General features: G+C 45.8%; 1 protein-coding gene across 4 annotated transcripts in view; it reads right to left on the reverse strand.

Moving 5' to 3' along the window:
* Window positions 1–2,911: 2,911 nt before the first annotated feature.
* ENTPD1 (ectonucleoside triphosphate diphosphohydrolase 1) overlaps window positions 2,912–18,780 on the reverse strand; it is a 35,519-nt gene continuing 19,650 nt past the window's right edge. For 3 of the 4 annotated variants that reach the window (XM_071748607.1, XM_071748606.1, XM_071748604.1), the window contains exons 2-10: window positions 14,739–14,872; window positions 12,832–12,949; window positions 11,668–11,818; window positions 10,736–10,895; window positions 9,897–10,133; window positions 9,100–9,360; window positions 7,960–8,079; window positions 7,624–7,761; window positions 2,912–7,466 (exon numbers count right to left, since the gene is read on the reverse strand). In XM_071748607.1, the coding sequence (XP_071604708.1) occupies window positions 7,260–7,466; window positions 7,624–7,761; window positions 7,960–8,079; window positions 9,100–9,360; window positions 9,897–10,133; window positions 10,736–10,895; window positions 11,668–11,818; window positions 12,832–12,949; window positions 14,739–14,852 (1,506 nt within the window). In that variant the 5' untranslated portion in view covers window positions 14,853–14,872 and the 3' untranslated portion in view covers window positions 2,912–7,259. Of the gene's footprint in view, window positions 7,467–7,623; window positions 7,762–7,959; window positions 8,080–9,099; window positions 9,361–9,896; window positions 10,134–10,735; window positions 10,896–11,667; window positions 11,819–12,831; window positions 12,950–14,738; window positions 14,873–16,779; window positions 16,942–18,780 lie in introns of all 4 variants that reach the window. The other variant, XM_071748605.1, reaches the window with a different exon arrangement.

The following is an 18,780-nucleotide window of genomic DNA, read 5'->3' on the forward strand; positions in this document are numbered from 1 at the left end:
GCCAGCTTCGAGCCGTGCCTGCTCTCCTACCCCATCTCCTGGGGAAGCAGAGGGAGGCATCGCGGCAGACTCTGCGGGTCTGCTGCCCCTCTGCCCCGGCCCCAGCTCACCCGGCAGTCCCGCTGCTCCCGGGATAAGCAGAGACAGAGACGGCATCGTCCTCCCCGCAGCTGCCTACCCAAGGAGCCCGGCCAGGATGTCTCACGGGAAGGACAGGGCAACGTTGGGTCCGCTTTGCTCAGATGTCTGCTTACCACCAGCGTGTGCACTGGAAGTGGGCACAATAATGATCTGTGGCAGGCACCGGGGACCTGGCAGCAGAAGTTAACTCATCAGACAGATGAAAATGCCGAGTTGCAGACCCGTTTGTGGATTTGAGGGAAGCTGGTGCCTTTCCACTCCACTGCCACATATACACTGCTCCAGTGGACTGCAGTAACCTCTGGTCCCCTGTGCTCTGCCTATGCATGGCTGTAGCTGCAGCAGGCAGCCTTGCTTTGCACCCTTGTCCTGTGGAGCTGAAATTCCACCATCTCAGCGGCTCTGACAGAGATCTTTATTAGAACAACCTTGACACTATACTGGTCCTTTCTCTCCTTGTGCCTGTGCCTTCTTTGTCTCCTGCCCCATCTGCACAGCATCCTCCACTCAGCTATATCCTCTTAAAAAAAAAAAAAAGAAAAAAAAAAGAAAAAAAAGAAAAAAAAAAAAGAAAAAAAAAAGAAAAAAAAAAAAAAAGAGAGAGAGAGAAAAGAAAAAAAGGGTTTGTAAAAATCCTGGTTTTGATCAAATGTCTTTTGAAGACATGACTTAAAAAAAAAATTATATGTATATAAAGATAGTAGTAACCACATTAATACATTCTTCCAGTTAAGCTCCAACCCACCACATCCCTGTTCATCAATGAGTCTCAAAGCTACTCACACTCAGGAACAGGAAGGCATTGCACCTGTCTTTGATCAGGAAACAAGAAATGGTACCGGAGGTGCCAGCTTCTCCTAGCACTTACAGCAAACCAAGAAAAAGTAGTTGAGGTGGTGGCAAGGCATGGCGAGCATGGGAATGGAGAGCATGGGTGTGCCAGGGCAGCTTGTATCTGTACAACAACCCACGTATGCTATTTCATGGATCTGATGGCTCATGAAGTGGTGGGAAGTGCTTTCACCTCCTTCACATCTCAGGGCTGCTGCATTCCCATAGAGCTGCTCCCTCCCCAGCATTCAGCAATCAGAGTGATGTGAAGGAGGTGGGCAGGTTTCCAGTGCTAGCTGGTGTTAACTTGGCAGCCAGAGCACACTGGGCAAGGCTATAGTAAAACAGCACAAACCAAATGTTTGGTCTGTCTCCCCGCCTCCCCTTTCCCTTCCCAGGCTGTTTCCAGTGGCCTGTGAGAGCAGTGGGAGAGCTGAAGATGCAGTGCTGTCAAGGGACACATGAGGAAAGCACTCGCTTTCCTATGGAGACAAGCAACGCTGATTTGAGAAACAACAGAAAAAAAAAGAAAAAAAGAAAAAAAGAAATGCCAGACCTAAATAGGAGCCATGAGCAAAATCTGTGGTGGGTGGAGAACATAACTCATGCACTGCTAGGTCTGGAGAGTTAGTCAACATTATCCGTTGCATAGGGATGGAGGCATCCTGTTATCAGGCAGCAAGTGTAAACCAAAAAAAAAAAAAAAAAGAGAGGACTTTTGCACTCAAGGCACAATTAAATTACATCATCAAAGATGAAATTTAATGATTGCAAAAGAGGATAAAATGAGTTCATAGAGAACTGGGGCACCTAGAGCTCTTATTTATGCAGATCCAGAAGTAATCGCTTGATCACAAATTTCCTATGCCCGTGATGTCTAGAAGAGAAGGATCATGCCCTTTCCCTGACTATCCATCTAAATGTTTGACCACCGTGCAGCTGGAGACAAGCAGCAATGAGCTTTCTGGCTGATTTGGCTGGTCTGATCTTGTGTAGCTCTTACTACATTCCAGGAAAACAAAATGCTAACAAAGATTCAAGCCAATAATAATTTTGGATATGTTAAAAAACACTGATGAAAGCAGAAACAAACAATATAGGGCTTTAGTTCTTAGAAATAGCAGAGGAAGTAAACAAAGACTTAGTTTGGAAAATGCAGCTAATACATCTGGGATGGATCATTCACCCCTCCTCTCCACAGATGTTCAGAGATGGAGAGACCTCGAGGCAGTAGGAGAAAGATGGTGAGCAGGAACACGCTGTGCCACAGTGTGACAATGAGAGGAATGAGAATGTGAGCCCCATCCCTCCCCATCAGTCCATGGATGAGGGTCACAGGCAGCAGAGTTGATCCTGCCTGAGCTGGCCATGGAAGGACTCCAGTTTGTTCCTAATTCTGCCCTTTTGGTACAAAGGAAGATTGGAAAATCTGAGGAGAGTTCAAGCTTAGTGCTGAAAGAAAAATGATGAGCCATGACAAGTATGTTTGCCTTGGCAGAGCTACAGCAGTGGCTGCACACAGAGGAACCCAGCCCCACCACCCTGCAGAAGAGGGGTACAGGCTCCCATCCTTCATGGGAGGGGTTACAGTGCCAGCATAATGCCTAAGGGAGGGAGAGGGAAAAAGGAGACAGAGGGCAGCCTCTGTCCACTGCATGGCGGGGGAACGTAGGCTGCTTTGGGAAGGTCAGGGTGAAGCTAAAACAAGAAAAGATGGGGCCTGGGCATTAGCAGCCTTCCTGTGAGGTACCTGGAGCCTGGAAAGAACCACAGTGGCTTTCACTGCCAGGAGGAGATGCTGCCCACCCACCAGGGAACTTCAGAACCAACTCAGAAGAACAGCATGAACCTGGCCAGAGAGAAAATCCCATCCGCTTAGTGCCAGAAGTTCCATTTCACTTCTGATGAGCTCCCATCTTCTGGAAAACACTGCAAAAACTTTTCTGGCATTAGTTCAGAAGTCTTTATTGTCATAAGGATACAAAGGTTTGTGTACATCAAAACAAAGATCCTGTTTGTCAGGGCTGAGACAAAAAACAGGAGGTTTATGGTGCAGGTGACAGGGGCAGTTGTCCCTGGTGTGTGCCCCCAATCCCTCCTGAAAAGGCTGTTGAGCCCCGTGATGCAGATGCAGTCAGCAGCCTGTAGAGCCTGCACACCCCTTATGCAAGGAAGAATTCAGATGGATGAGGAGTGGGCATGCATCCATCTGAGAGCTGCTCTTGGGGAAGCTGGGGAGCCCTGGCCAGCACCAATACTGGAAATCAGCCTCTCACTGCAGAGGTGATGGCCCCACTTCTGAGAACTTTCTTCCAAATGGAGGCTCCATTGTGCTTTGCTGTAGGGCCAGAGAAATCAGCTGTAGCCCATGCAGGTGCCTGTGTTGGTGGGGAAACCAAAGGGTGAGGACTGGTTTTTTTCTGCAGGAGGTGATCATGCTGTAGGTGCCCAGGCCTTCTTTTCTGACCCCTGAAAATCTCAGCTTACGGTTTTACCTAACACCTGAACTTGGGTGAACACAAGAGAGCTCATTGAAGTCATCAGTCTCAGAGGCCAGACTGCTCCTGCACCCTGCAAAACTATCAAATTGTCCTGCAATGAACCTTCCCAAAAATAGAACACTCAACATTCCTGTGTTGCAGTACACCTTAGGGATTCCTGTGGCAAAATGGGAGAGACCAAGGTGTGGAGTCTTGGCAGCCCGGCAGAGCTGATCAGTGAATAAACATTTGCAGGACAAGAACATGTGGTGTTAAAAGATGCTTTAACCCAGAAGAACAAAACTGTACTGGAGCTAGTGGCTGGAAAATAAAGCCAGAAGCTATCAAATGAAAAATAAGGCACAGAGTATTATGAGTGAGGCAGATCAACTACATTAATGAGATAACTGGTATCATATTATTACTGACACATTTGGAAATCCCACCCCCCCATTGTTTATGTCTTCAAATATGCATTGAGTGGCTCTGGAACACACATCTGAGCTGAACACAGGTAGGTTAGATGCAGCACAGAAGCAAAGAAGTGAATGTTCAGTAAACTTGAACTCTTAGACCGAGGAGTTTGAGTAACCTCCATGGATAAAGTCCTGCAATAGCAGGAGAAATGGAGAGAAAAAAATCATGCTTTTCTGGAAAGTTTCACGTGCACCCAGTGATCGTTGGTGGTCTCACCCTCATAGGATGCCCTTAGCCAGCCAAGTCCTGGACTCTCAGCCTGCTCAAGTGATTTTTAAATGGCACACCTGGTGTCACCTTAGAAATTCTAGTTTTGGAAAGATTGACTCCTAAGTGTGATCTAAAAGTCACAAGGTTTAAAAAGAGTGTACCATTTTGTATTTTTCTTAGTTTGGGGCCTTTAGGTTGCACTCAAATCACCTTTACAGTTTAAAAAAATGAACAGAACCCAAATTAAAAACAAGAGAATGAAGGCAGGAGGAAGTAAGCAAAGATCATCATCTCATCACCTCATTCAGCTCATCACCTGACACCAGCATCAATTAACAGTATTAATACTTTGTTAACTTTGGGACTTGCAATAAAGATACAAAACATTGCTAAAGCTCTTCTCCCTGGTTCTGTATTTGATCCTTTCCTTTGGCACACTTAGTAAGAACCAGAAGAGCGGACTTGTTCAAGCTTTCTCTCCTCACCAGCTTCCACGTGGAATTTCTGCATCAATTTCGAAAACATCCCAATGAATCTGCCAGTTCCAGCATCACAGACACAGCTAAGCAGCTGCCAGATCCCTGAGAAGGTCTCAGGATAGGAATTACCACTCTGCAGGGTTCCACACTGTTCAGGGGGAGGAAGGATGAACCAGCTCACATGGGGAGTTTCTGCAGGGCAGTTGGTCTACTTCAAAGACCCCCTGTGCAAGGATGGTGGCACAGGGTGGGGTGTGTTGCAAGTGGTGATGACTGAGGAGCTGAAGCAGCTCTGATCACACTCTTTACCTGCATGCCTTCCACCCATGACCAAAAGCTATTGTTAATCTCTCATCTGCTTGTCCTTGCTGAGAAAAACAGAAGGAAGACTCCATTTCTAGATTAATTCCAATATCTTGATGGATTTGCAGAAAAAATAACCCTGATCTGGATCACTTGGTTGGGGGAATATTCTTTGAATAGTACATGTTTCAGAGCCACATGAGAAACAAAGCAGCTCATGTTTAGAAACAGTGATGTACAGTACGAGACAGAAGCCATTCTGGAATGCAGTGACTGGAAATGGCCAAGTTCTAATAGCCCAGTTGGACAAAACAGCCTCTTAAGTGATCAGACCTGGCCCTGAGATATATGAGTGGAGAACATAAGAGTATGGACCAAAACCAGAGGGTATTACTTTTATATACATTATTAGTGACTCTGCCACCACTTGCTGCTGAAAACTTTGGTGTCCAAACATGAGAAAAATGTAACAATTTTCAAAGAAGTGGAGTCAAGAGCTGCAAGTGGGGTCAGCACAGAGCACAGATGGAAGATGTATCTATTTGATATGATACAATGGCAGCTTGCAAGCACCAACAAGCAGAAAGGGATTTTGATAGCAGAGTTACTCAGTCTTTTTGAAATGGGCAGAAGATGATTCAACAGAAGCTGAAGCCAGCTAATTCAGAGCAAAAATATGATACAGATATTTTGGGAGATCAATGAACTGCTGAAAGATCTTACCACAAGACAGTAGATTTTTTCCCTTACCTTTAGGGGAAGGGTCCTTGCATATATAACGGCTCCTCCTCCCAAGCATGAAGTAGAAATAACTGGGGGACATTTTCCAGCCTGCACTGTACAGAGGGACAGACTGAGAGAGCAAGAAAACCCCAAGCTCTGGGTCTGTGATTGCCTGAAGGAGAAGGCTTTAGTGGGGTTGACCCTCCTGATCCCCTCCATGCTTTCTACATCTTTGCTTGAGGAAATAGATGAAGGTGTGCATTTGCCACGCTTTTCTCTCCACAATATCTTCTTCAATTTGGTTTTCAGCATTCACAGGTCATTAGAAGAGATTTCCCAGATTCTGTGGGAGGCAGGCAGGCACCAATGGTTTCCAAGTGTTTTTATAAAAATGGATTTCTGACTTACCTGACTTTTTTTGACCAAGAAATAGAAATTGAAAGGAAGTGATGCATAAACCTCATCAGGGGCATCACCCTAGTTATGTGCTAGAATATGGGCTCCAGTGTGTACACTCACAAGCCCTGGGTCTTATGGTCATGGGATATGCCTAAACCATGAGGGAAGGACAGGCAAAGTTTCACTGATTTTGCTGGTGGAAAGAATCATTCAATCTGTGCACGCTCATGCTGGTTAACTGCTGCCAGCTGTCTATTTATGAAGTAACATAACTTAATAAACATTTTCCTTAGATTGGAGGATATTACATGATCAGCACAGTGACGCTGGATTGCTTTAATGGGTGTACACCTGTAGGCACATTGATGGCACCAGAGTCCCCGTAGGCATAAGCACTGGTCAAGGATTCTTGTTCAGTATGAGCTGTTCCTACAAAAATCAGCAATGCCTGACTGGGAACTCATGTCTTGATGTACCCTAGGGATATGGGAATGGCTCAGTATAACAATGAGCCAGCTTTGGTCCAGCAACATCAGGAAGACATGGGAAAGAGGCTTCTTGCCACCTGCGAAAGGAGCAGAAAGCTACCCAGAGCCCAGCTAAAGGGATAATGACCACCAGCACATTTCCACTTCCATGACCACTTCATCCTCATCTCTTCTTTTCCCAGAGTGGCATATATGGGAGCCTGGCCAGCCTTCGGGGGCCAGCCAGGTGCAGGTGGCTGTACCCAGCTGTACGGCTGCGAGCACTCAGGGCACAGGGAGGTTGTGCTGGTGTGGGAAGGGCTCTCAGGAACGGCTTAAGCAGAGAAGGAGAAGAAGCTCCCTGTGTGTGTTCGCTCCCAAGAGCTCAGTGGGATTTGTGACCCTGAGATTACCCTTGCAGGAGCACTGGCTCCTGAAGATTGCTTCTGCTTTTCTCTTATTAATGCTGTGCACAAGGCAAAACCCAAAAAGCAGCGAAGTTTCATTGAATGAAAGTACAACCCATTCAAGGCGAGGACACCTGCTTGTCTGTCCTTGGCAGAGAGGTGGTAAGCCTGATGTCCCAATGTCTGTCAGTGCGAGTCAGAAGAGATAAATGCCCTTGTACACAGTCAGTAGCTTCAGTGAGAGGCGAGAGAGGCTCTGCAGTACCACCTACTCTGCTAGGGTCTCCTGGGGACCCTGGGCAGCTGGGGTGACATGGCCCCTCTCCCACCTACATGTCTTCCCTAAACAATCCCCTTCTGCAGGCACTTAGGCTTGTGGAAGAGAAGCCAGGCAAACAGGAGCATGGACACCAGCACGAGGGAACACAGCACCATCAGCCCTACATAGCTGCCATGGGATAGAGGGGGCACAGCAGGCTCCTCTGCGGGGATCATGTTGGTCAGGTTCAGCATGTAGCCCAGAGTCCAGCCTGCATCACTGCTGCCAATCTGAAACAGGAGAGGAGCAGAATCAGTGCTGGGAGGTGCAGGAGCTGCATGCATTGCATGCATTGCTGGGGCATCAGTGCCCATGCAGAAACAGGGCTGAGCTGTGCATCAGGGGTTACAGTTAGCTGCTGGGTAGCCCTCCCATCATGAAACACACCTTTCCGAGGAAGTGGATCCTTTGCCAGTTGCTTTCAGTGAATTCATAGCCATTTTCCAGAAGAGAGAGGATGTAGGCTCCAGAGAAGCAATATTCACTCAGGTACTTTTCTTTTACTTGGTGATATGCTGTCTTCACCTAGGGGAGGAGGAAGTCACCAGGCTGTTAAACACAGCTTTCTACTTCTCCATCTTCCACCTGAGTACTCACTGCAGGTGCTGGGGGGATATACCTCCTCATGTCTTGGAAGTTACCCCTAATCACTTATCCTACAGAAAAATATCATCAGCTCTTGCCAGCTGGCAGCCCCAGCCCAGTGCCACACACACTGCTTACCTCATGCCACGGCCGAGCGCAGAAGCTCTCAATGGTGCTGGTCACTTTGTCCAGGGCAACAGGGCTTTGTTCACTGGTCAGGTTCAAAAAGTTCATCACAAAGTAGAATGCAGAAAAAGCCTGAAGAATAAAGAATATTTTACCCTGATTGGGCCTCAGCACGAGCAGGACAGTGGAAAGCCCACTGGTTTTATTTACACATAGAGAAATATCACACACACAAAAGTAGGTATATTTTCAAGAGTGATGCCATTTTGAAACACATCCCTCAGAGCTTGTGACATTTAAGGACTCCAAAAGGGAGGTGGAGGAAGAACTTCACTGACCACAGTATTCTGAGGAACTTCAGAAAATCCTTTTCCTCTATGCACTGATGCCAGAGTGGCACACAGTGAGAACTGCTTGTCATCATAACCGTAATCCCACTGTGGCAAGTGAATGAGATGAGCATGGAGCCCATATTACCATAAAAAGCAGAGCTGATATCCTGAAAGGACTGTACACAGCCCCAGCATCTAATCCAAAGTCCAGAAAACCCATCTCTGACCATGGACATTAGGTAGGGACAGTTTAAGAACAGAACAAAGCAGTATTAACAATTCCCCCAGAAAGTATAACAGACACTGGCATCTTGTAGCTCTAGGACTGATGTTCAGTGTGGTGTTACACAAGATGTGTGTTCAGAGTGTGCACTGTCTCCTTATCATGTTTGGCAAGCAGACAGGGAGAGCTGACTGATGGATCTCAGTAGTACTCACACACTTACAGATGAATTTCAGATCTGGTACCACCACTGACTTCAAGAGACAAGGTCTGCAGGAGCAGTGTATCCTGCATGGCCTGCAGCTGGCTCTCATGCCTCTGATCCTGCCCATTATGAAGGTGAAATGAATCCATAAATGGAGCACCCCAATGAGATGGGTTAGAATGGGAACAGTGCAATACCAACAGGCCAGTATTTACTGGGGTAGCTCTTAAATGTGCTGTCCTGAGCAAGTACAGCGCTGCTTATGTAGTTACATGTCCAAAAAAAGCATTTTGCAAATGATTTCCAGCCCCAGCCATGGAGAATAGACTCTACCATTACTCTCAGTTTCTGATATTATGGGTTGTAGAGAGTTGAAGAATGTGAAGACTTACTCCAAATTCCCCTTGTAATGGAGGTAGGTATATCCCATTGAAGGAACAACTGGAGTACGGACAATTGGTTTTGTCAAAAAGCGTCTGGATGTTTCTTCGGCACTTTTGATAATCCCCCTCTCCCTCTATGTTCAGCTGGCTGAAAGGGAATTGCTTTTTCTTGGCTGATGTACAAGGGTTTTTGAAGAGGTCACTTATATTTACAGTCCTCTGATACCCCTGGTGAAAGCACGGATCAAGGAGGCTGCTGTTCTCCATGGTCTGAAAGAAAAAATCACCTCAAGCAGTTACACTTCACTCTAGAGTAACACTCTGGGAAAGAGTCACAAGGATGGGTGTCACAAGGCACTTGTCACAGCACATCACACCAAGATACACACACCAGGTCAAAGTGATGAGGATGGTTTAAGGCACTGGCTGTGTTTTGGAAGATGTAGGTACTGCCACAGCCTCCCTGTAGGAGGGGAAATTCCTTTCAGCCACATTTTGTGAGGCTGTTGTTGATCTGGGATTCTCAGAGATGGCGAAACATCACCTTCCCTGAGCATTTTGGCTAAGTGTAGTATTCCTGCTATCCCAAACACAAGAATCAAGGCAGTTAAAATCAGTAATACTTTTGAAAATGTTGACTGTCATCTCTTTGGGCATCTGCCGAGCCTTTATGGAGGAAAATGGTATTCCCCCAGACTTAGATTAAGGGATGATACATTTAGCTGGGACACAACAGCTTTTAAAGCATTAGTATGTCAAAGCTGGGAGGGTCCAGGATCTCCACCTGCAATTACGGATGTACTTGCCTGTAGGTCCCCAGCCAGTTTCTGTTGCAGAGCCTGGTCCTTCCCATAGCAGAGAAAGCTGTGTGTGTACACGAGGTAATCCTTGCCATAGAGACGGAAGTTGAGCAGGTTCTCTGGGGGCTTAGAAGAGAGTTCAGCTGGTACAAAGGTAATCTGTGTTGAGGCTCCTCCGAGGTCTAGTGCTCCTGATGTCTCACTTATGGATTTCAGGGAATGTAGAAGTTTTGTCCAGCCAGACTTAAAAATAAATAAATAAATAAATAAATAATAATTAAAAAAAAAAATCAAAGTAAAACAGATACATCAGACATGGAGAAGATTTATTTTGAAGAAAACCAAACCAAACCAAAAGAACATCAACAAAAAAACTCACAAAAAAACGAAGAAAGACCATTGAGAACAGAAGCAGAAGCACAGGAAAGGCAGGAAGACCTGGAATGGAGCATGAAATGAGAACTGAAACAAGACACAAGAAAGATACAGGCTCCAAAAGCAGAAGATGGATCATGTCTGAGTGCTTGCAGGAGGACTAAGAATATGAAATGTATAAGTTCAGTAGTAAAAACTCATTGTCAATCTTTGCAGGTACAGAAATATTTTAGATCAGGAAGCAAGGAGGATGCTGTAGCCAAGTGAAGTTACCAAAAATGCCAGTGTTTTGTTTCGGTGCTTTAAGCCTGACTACAGTGGAACCTGCAGTAATTGTTGAGGCAAGACGTGCAAATTCCTGATCTCTAGTAAGGGAAGGGAAGATAGTTCCTGTGACACCCTCCTGCAAAGCATGATTTGAAGTGCTGTAAGCTGATGATTCAAATATGGACTTGCCTTTGATGCAGTACCTGTTTGAAATTGCCCAGCAGATAGTTAATGGTGATCCATCCATAGGCTCCTTCTTCCTGACCGCTGATGATTCTGGCACCCTGGAAGCTGAAGGGAGCTGAGCGTAGTGTCTTCTCTACTGAGGACAAGACCTTGTCAGCTGCACTTTTATTCTCCAAGCTGAATGAAAGAAAGGATGGAGTGACTCCAGACAGTCATTCATATGGGTAATCCAGCTTTTACTGGCCATGTCCCTCCTGTCACACCTTGACAGCACAGCTACCACAAGGTCTGACACTTACAGATTCCACACCTGAGAATGTGGAGCGAGTGACCAGTGAACAGTGACCAAAGTTCTCCTTGTGGGCCATGTGCCCTTTGGAGATTTCTCTCTTCACCATCACCATTCCAGAAGAAATCCATGCATGGGATTGATGGGATGATATGGGCACAGGAAGTTTCCCAGGCAATAAATACTTAAGATCAGCTCCCTGTCCCAGCCAAGCAAGAGATCGGGGGCATCCCCGTGAAAATCACAAATTGGAATTAAAGGAGGATATGATTATAAAGTTACCTTAGCTCTGATGGTCCTTAGCTCAGTCAAGACATGTGGGGACTTGCAGTGTGGTTGGGCTTAAAAAGTTCTGGGCCAAGCCTAATACCAGACACTGTGGGGGATGTCTGAGCAACTCCTATGCATCAGCTTGTATGTTACCCTCCTGATGTCTCCAGCACTGATGGAGATGATTGACAGCTGGACTCAGTGGCAGTCAACCTGCTGGGCAAGCAGGGGAAGAGCCCAGGGAGGCTCAGGGCTCTAAGAGGGTAGTGGCAGAAGAGGGTATCTGGCCGAAGTGTGAGCTGGGAGCCTTTCCAAGGACTTTGACCAAGGGGCCCCCACTAAGAATCCCAGGTGCAGTGTTGCAGGAGAAGGGGAAAAGCCCTGCAGTACCTGAGAAGCCGCATGCCAGCAGTTGCTCCAAGGTAGACGGGTGTCTCTTGGTGCTGCTTTGAGGGAATCACTTCTTCTGCTTGTTGTAGGCACTGCTTCAGAGAGGGACCTGCCTTCTCTGTGGCATGGGAGTAACCTGAGATCCCAGGGCCTGCAAGAAATAAGGGCACTTCATTGCTCAGTGACCAAGCATAACCTGAGTGTTGGCATGAGCAAGCCATATTAAACCATATCAGTATTATAGACAGCAACAACCCCATTTCCCAAGAGTTTTAGAAATCCTACGGCACCAAGTAAATGCGATGCATGCCGGGATGACCATGGTGCTCAGCATCTGCCACCTGTTCTCCATGAAACAGGCTATAAAGTAACAATGAGGGCTACAGTGAGGCAGATTATTTGCTTAGTATGTCCTGGACATGTGCAGACTTATCTCTGCTTCTGCCTGGGTGTACTCTGAATCCCTGACCCTGCACTGTGCTGGGTCATCCAGGGGACGATGCTGTCATTTGTTTGTGTATCGCATGCTTACATTACAGCACTCAGTGTTTTGCAGCTATCCCCTTTCATGCTAACTCAAAGAAAAATTCATTTTTCCTCACTACCATGTGTCCCTTAGTGAATGGGCTGCCCCAACACCAGCACCTGCATGGGCAGCAGTGAAGCCTGCTCTATGTTTGCTCCAGGTTGCCATATGCTGCTCGTGGTTTGACATGCTCCAGCACTGGGCAGCTATCACAGGAGGTCAATACCAGTGTGGCTCTCCCCTGCACTGCAGACAGGCAGTCCACAGGCCCAGTGCCTAGCTTGCACTGAAAACTAGAAAAAGAGCAACCCATGCCCTCCCCTCACTGCCTGACATTCATCAGCACTTCAGCAAGGCTGCATGCAGATATTTTATTTAAGTACATTCTCTGGTGTGCTTCTTTTTGAAAACATTTAATTCCAAGCATCCTAGAAACAAAGGAAAATGTGGATCCATCTATCCTCCCAGGAAGGTCAGGCACCCTGCGGGAAATGTTAGGATATTCATTAGTTCACAGACATAACACTATTTTCACTATTGGCCTTTTCCTCTAGGTTTCTCCTGCCCTCCCCCCTCTTTGGTTGTATTACCTCTTCTTCATCCCATGCCCCTTCCACATCTCCCTTTTCTCCTCTTACCTTTGACTTTACACACCTCCACCTGCTGCACCACCCCAGTGTCATTCTCCTTCTCTGCTGGCCACTCGTACACATACAGGTTAGTGTGGGATGACCCCGCATCCAGCACAATCCCATACTGTGGGCAAAACAAAGTCATCATTACACCAGGGGCACTAAGCCAGGCACAGTGTGTGCTGCTCTCCACATGCGGGGGGACCAGAAATGAACAGCCTGTATGACAGCTGCTGAACATGCTGTGTCCTTACTCTTCTCAGTAATGCTTCAGTGCAAAGTTTCCATCAAAGAATATCAGAGCAGAGAAGCAGTAAAACTGGGACTAAGATTACTTAGGAGATGATCCCCTGTGAAGCCATATCTGTTTCTACCAAGATGTAAAATGAGATACTGAGACATGGAGAGCCAGAAAGTGGGGTTAGCCAGAGCCACCAAGGGCAGTGACATGTCCTGTGGACATGCATGTCTAACCCCCCAGCTTGGCTTGTTTTTGTGTAAGAGTCTTTCGAGTTCATTATCACAGAATCATAGAATCTGCTGTGTAGTGAAATGAGGCAACCAGGTGCCACTAATTGCCAGGTAGTGGGCATGAGCTTGTGTTAAGCTCACCTGTGCCTTATTAGGGCGGGCCCCGACTGCGCATGAGAGGGTGAGGCTCGGGTGGCGCAGCCGGCTGGCGCGCGATACTCACACAGCAAACCCAAGCAATGCTGAGGCCGTGGGTTCGATCCTCACCCTTAATGGTGATGAGCTCGAGTGGCACAACCGAGTTAGTGCGGTGCTGAGACAAAGCTCCAGGGGCGCAGTCAGGTTAGCGCGGTGCTCATAGAAGCAGTAGAAAGCCAAGCATGCCGAGGTTGTGAGTTCCACTGGAAACTCAGCTTGTGACTTTGAGTCTTACCTCATGCGCAATAGAGGCCTGCCCTAATCAGGCACAGGTGGGCTTAACACAAGCTCATGCCCACTACCTGGCAATTAGTGGCACCTGATTGCCTCATTTCACTACACTGCTGAGTTGGAAGGGACTCATCAGGAACATCAAGTCTAACTCCTGTCCCTATGTAGAGCACCCCAAGAATCACACCATGCTCCTGAGAGCATCAGTCAAACGCTTCTTGAATTCAGGCAGGCTTGGTGCCATAAAGACTTTACCCCACTGCTTAACTGCTTGTTCCACCGCTTAACCATCCTTTGGGTGAAAAATGTCTTCCTTATATCTAACCTAAACTTCCCCAGCACATCTTCCTACCATTCCCTTGGGTCCTATTGTTGGTCACCAGAAAGAAGAGGTCAGTGCCTGCTTCTCCTCCTTCCCCAGTGAGGAAGCAGTAAGCTGCAATGAGGTCTCCCCTGTCTCCTTCAGGCTGGACAGACCAAGTGCCTTTAGCTGCTCCTCATACAGCTTTCCCTCTAAACCCTTCACTGACCTGACAGCCCTCCTATGAAAACTCTCCAGTAACTCTGTCTTTTTTTGTATTGTGGCACCCAAAACAGCACACAGTACTCAAGATGGGGCTGCACCAGTGCAGAGTAAAGTGGGACAGCCACCTCCCTTGTTCTGCCAGCAACGCTGTGCTTTATGCACCCCAGGACCTGGTTGGCCCTTCTGGCTGCCAGGGCACACTGTTGGCTCATGTTCAATTTGCCTTTTACTAGAACTCCCATATCCCTTTCTGCAGGGCTGCTCTCCAGTCTCTCTCTCTCCAGGGTGTATGAAGATCCAGAGTTACTGTGTCCCAGGTGCAAGATCTGACACTTCTCCTTATTCAACTTCATACACTTGGCATTTGCCCTGCACTCTAATCTGTCTAGATCCCTCTGCAGGGTCTCTGTGCCTCTGGGAGTGTCAACTGCTCCCCCTATATCGGTGTTATCTGCAAATTTAATTAATAAGCCTGATATATTTATACCTTAATATTCTTCGGAAGTGGCTTGTTTTGGGTCACTGCTACAGCAATTAAAGCAATTACAGCCAAAGCAGAGAGCAATCCCAGAATAAGTAGAATTTTTCTTGTCCAGGACATCTTTGGTTTGGTACCTGTGACTAGAGCAGAAAAAGGATGTTAGTATTCCACTAGACCATCATACCTCACACCCTACAGGTCTTGGACACATTCTTACAGTCCCTTTCCACTATGAAGCCTTTGCCTGTCCCTGCTCACACATTCTACTCCATATTCTTATGCATAATTTTTTAGAGGCAGAGCTCAGTCACAGGGCATCCTGCAGATCTGCTTTCATGAACTGTGCCTCATCTCCATGGGATGCCCTGTGCTGGGTGGTGATGAAGGAGGACCTCAAGATGCAGTTTATGCTTAACCTGTCCTTGAGATACCTGCAGGTGACTGAGCAGCTATACAGGGCAAACACCAGCTTCTTCTATAGCTCTACATTTGGCTTAACAAACAGACTGTTAAGATACATAAAGAGCATAAGATACATAAAGAGCATAAACCTGTGGAACCAGTTTTAATCCCTGAAACACTTTGATGTACTTTATGTGTCAGTTTTTTCACAATGTTTATAACAATTTACAACATTTTCATGACTGGCAATGTGTTTAGGAAGTCTAATATCAACATTTCAGTTCAAAAAACTTGACATTACTATATAGAAAATATGATCTGCAGTCCATAGGGTATTTAAGAAATCTATGGAGAATTTTTATGCCACTTCTCACAAGACCACTAAGTTACGAATAGCCTGTATCTGCAGAATTGGCAGAATATGGTTTAAAATCATGTTTTTTGCAAACTTGTACCAGCCTGATTCCTTAATTGTTAACTGATATATGGTATGACCTATCTAACAATTTGACTTTTTGTGTCTTGAAATAGATGGTTAGGAGTAAAAATCTGTAAAAACAAATGGAAATAATGGAAATAATTTACAATCTTACGGCTGATGGAAATAATTTACAATCAGTATCGCATTTGAGCTTTCAGAAGCTGGCATTTGTTAGTGGTTAGCATGATGCCATCTTTTAGAGTTCTCTGCTTTGGATTCTCCTTCATATATCCCATGGCGAAATTCTCAGTTCAAAACAAGGCTAAGCCAGTTTTGGTATTGTTTAATACAATACCATCTTGTAGCATGAAGCTTTAAAAAGGGTATCAGCCAAAGTATTTTCCAGCTTTATAATCTAGCTGTACATTCAATACCTAGAGCCAACAAACAGCTTTGGCATTCTAGGGGACACACCTGCTCCCACTACAACATTCATTTCTACCCCCACTGGTGTCCCATACTCAAAGTTATTGCTTGTCAGATTGTTCACATGGGTACTAATTTCTATTATCTTTATACACAAATATTCTGGAAGATTATTGGAAATATATTATGGGTCACCTAGGGTGACAATACCTCTGTGCAAGCAAACACATCCATTATCTCCAAGCTCCAAGAAGGTAAGGTGACTGAACCTGCTCTGCATCTGCATGCCAGAACTGAAGTTCCAGAAGTCACCTCATGCCATGTCTGCAAATATGAAAAGCATTCCACTTCTGAACAGCACCATCTTCTAACCACTCTGGTTCCATATGAAAGGTGGTTTCAGGTGTCAAAACTAGACAAAGTGTTATCCAGCTTTACAAATTACCCCAAATCCTACAGTTCTTTTGGAAGCTGGCCCATGTGAAAAGATGCAGCACGTCTCTGGAAATCTCTAACTGTAGACATATCATGTCTTTACACCTGCCTAGCGAAAAATGAAGCTAAAAGTGCCAAGAGAAATTGTTTTGAAGCTCTCCCCACAGGCAGGTCCACTGAAAACTGAAATCTGACCTAGACTTCTCTGCTCATTCTCATTGTGCTCATGTGTAAATCTGCTGAGGCTAACTGTGAAGTTTAGACTCTTGTTATGCTTTCATTTTATGAGTGCTTGTTAGAGGCACAGCATGCTTCCCAATATCTCCAAGAATGCAGCTTAAGAAAATAGCCTAGTGCACATACCAGACAGTAGGAGGTAAGAATGCATTTTATACAGCTTTATTAAAAAAAGACCCCAGAACTCATGGCTTGAAGTGATTATGAACAGCAAAGCATGACAACTGGGAGACTTTTCTTCTTATTGGAGAGAGTACTTGACCCAGATTCCGGTGGCACTGAGCATGTCTGTTGAACAAAAATTATTCCAATATTAGAAAAATGAGTAAAAGTAGATGCTATTATGTACAGTTAGCTGCATGGTACAGATAGCATGCTTGAAAAATTAAATTTCTGCCAACAGTTACACGGCACATCCACATAATTATTGCCACCCGTAGTCTGAGATCTTGCCCAGAGGCGGCCACTAACAGCTCTGTTGTGTGTTTGCTGTGAAAGGAACAAAGGATGGCTGATTCTGCATAATTTCTAAGATCTTCAGACTTCTTGTTTTAATGGTTATTGTCTGTCTGCTGTATCTTTTCAGTAGCTGCTCTGAAAGTAGCAGCATCAGCAGCAAAGCAGGAACGATGTTCTCACTGTGATGGACCACATGAAGAACCAGCTGTAGGAATCTCTTGTCTGTAGGCAGAAAAATAATGATAATTGTCTGCATCCCACCTGCAACGTGAGATTAGTAATTTTTTTTCCAAAGCACATTATTTCTTTAAGTCTGAACATGATTTTTACCTGAATTTTAGCTCATGAGCACTTCCAGGACACTAGGGGTTGTAGATATGTGATTTCAATGTGCTATCCCATACCAGACCATCCATCTTCGTGAACTCTAAAGCTACCAAGAAGCACTTTGTTGAAATGTTTCATATAAGAAAAGGTTCCAAATGATAAACATAAACCAGAAGGTAGCCTAACAAAACAATAACCTTCCAAAGACCACTCAAAGTGTACAGATTTGTATACTTAGCTATTAAAAAAAAACAAAAAAACAAACAACAAAACCAAACCACACTGTTGCAAATCCAGATAAAGAATCCAATGTAATTAAAATAAAACTCATCTGCCATTTGATCGGGAAGGTATTTAAACCTGTTCCCTTTCCAGCACACTCTGTTACTTCCATCAGCTCCAGGCATAATTGAAGGCGCTGCAGTGCCTAAAGAACTAATTTACTGCCTTCATCAGTAACGACTTGCATTCAGCTCCTCTGCACCCCATGTTCATGTCACTGAATGCCATGCAGACACTCTTCAGTTTCCACCACGTGGGGCAGTACTCAACCCTATAGCACCTCTGGTTGCCAGACCCCAGGACTTTTCTTTCACCAGCAGTTTTCCTCACCTGAAGATTAAGCAGGCATGATCTGTGTCTCTGCCCAGCCAGAACCCAAACAGAGGCAGATGTCTGCTCTTTCTCCCATACTGACCACAGCAATTGGTGATAAAAACATCATGCATCGTGTAAGTCCATAAGTAGGCATAGAACTGACACTGCTTTTCTTCTTCCTCACCCCAAAGCTGAGCTGCCTGGTGCTGGAGCCCTGCCCAGATGTGCAGGCATTAAGCACTTTCCAGATGTTGGAACACAGCCCAGCTGCTCAGGCATCTCTGTCTGTTTCTAATTTTAGCTTCTTTTGGTATTTTTGTTGGGGCTATCACTGCTTTCATCCAGTGATTGGTACAGGTCCCAGAACATAAACAAATCTTATATTCTTTCTGTCTCTGAGTTAACTCTCAACTGAGAATGGCAGCCACACCAGCTAACAATAGTTTTGCTGCAGAAACCCTGTTCCTGTTGATGAATAACCCAAGGACCACACCATCATGGGAGGCAGCTCTGTGTGAAGGCAAGCAAGCAGGATCATCCTCAGCATCTTGCACAGCCTTGAGACAAATCTGAAACTGCTCCCTCCTCCAGCTGACAACATGCTAAGTGACTGGCAGCTCTGCACACCAGGAGGTGACACAGCTGCTACTGCCCACCTCCCAACTCCCTTCTTACTCAACAAGACTAAGCAAGAAATACTAAAAAGAATGAGGCAACCAGCTGCCTTTAGAGGTGCAGTAAGGA

Source organism: Heliangelus exortis, chromosome 7 (genome assembly GCF_036169615.1).
Source record: "Heliangelus exortis chromosome 7, bHelExo1.hap1, whole genome shotgun sequence".
NCBI lineage: Eukaryota > Metazoa > Chordata > Aves > Apodiformes > Trochilidae > Heliangelus > Heliangelus exortis.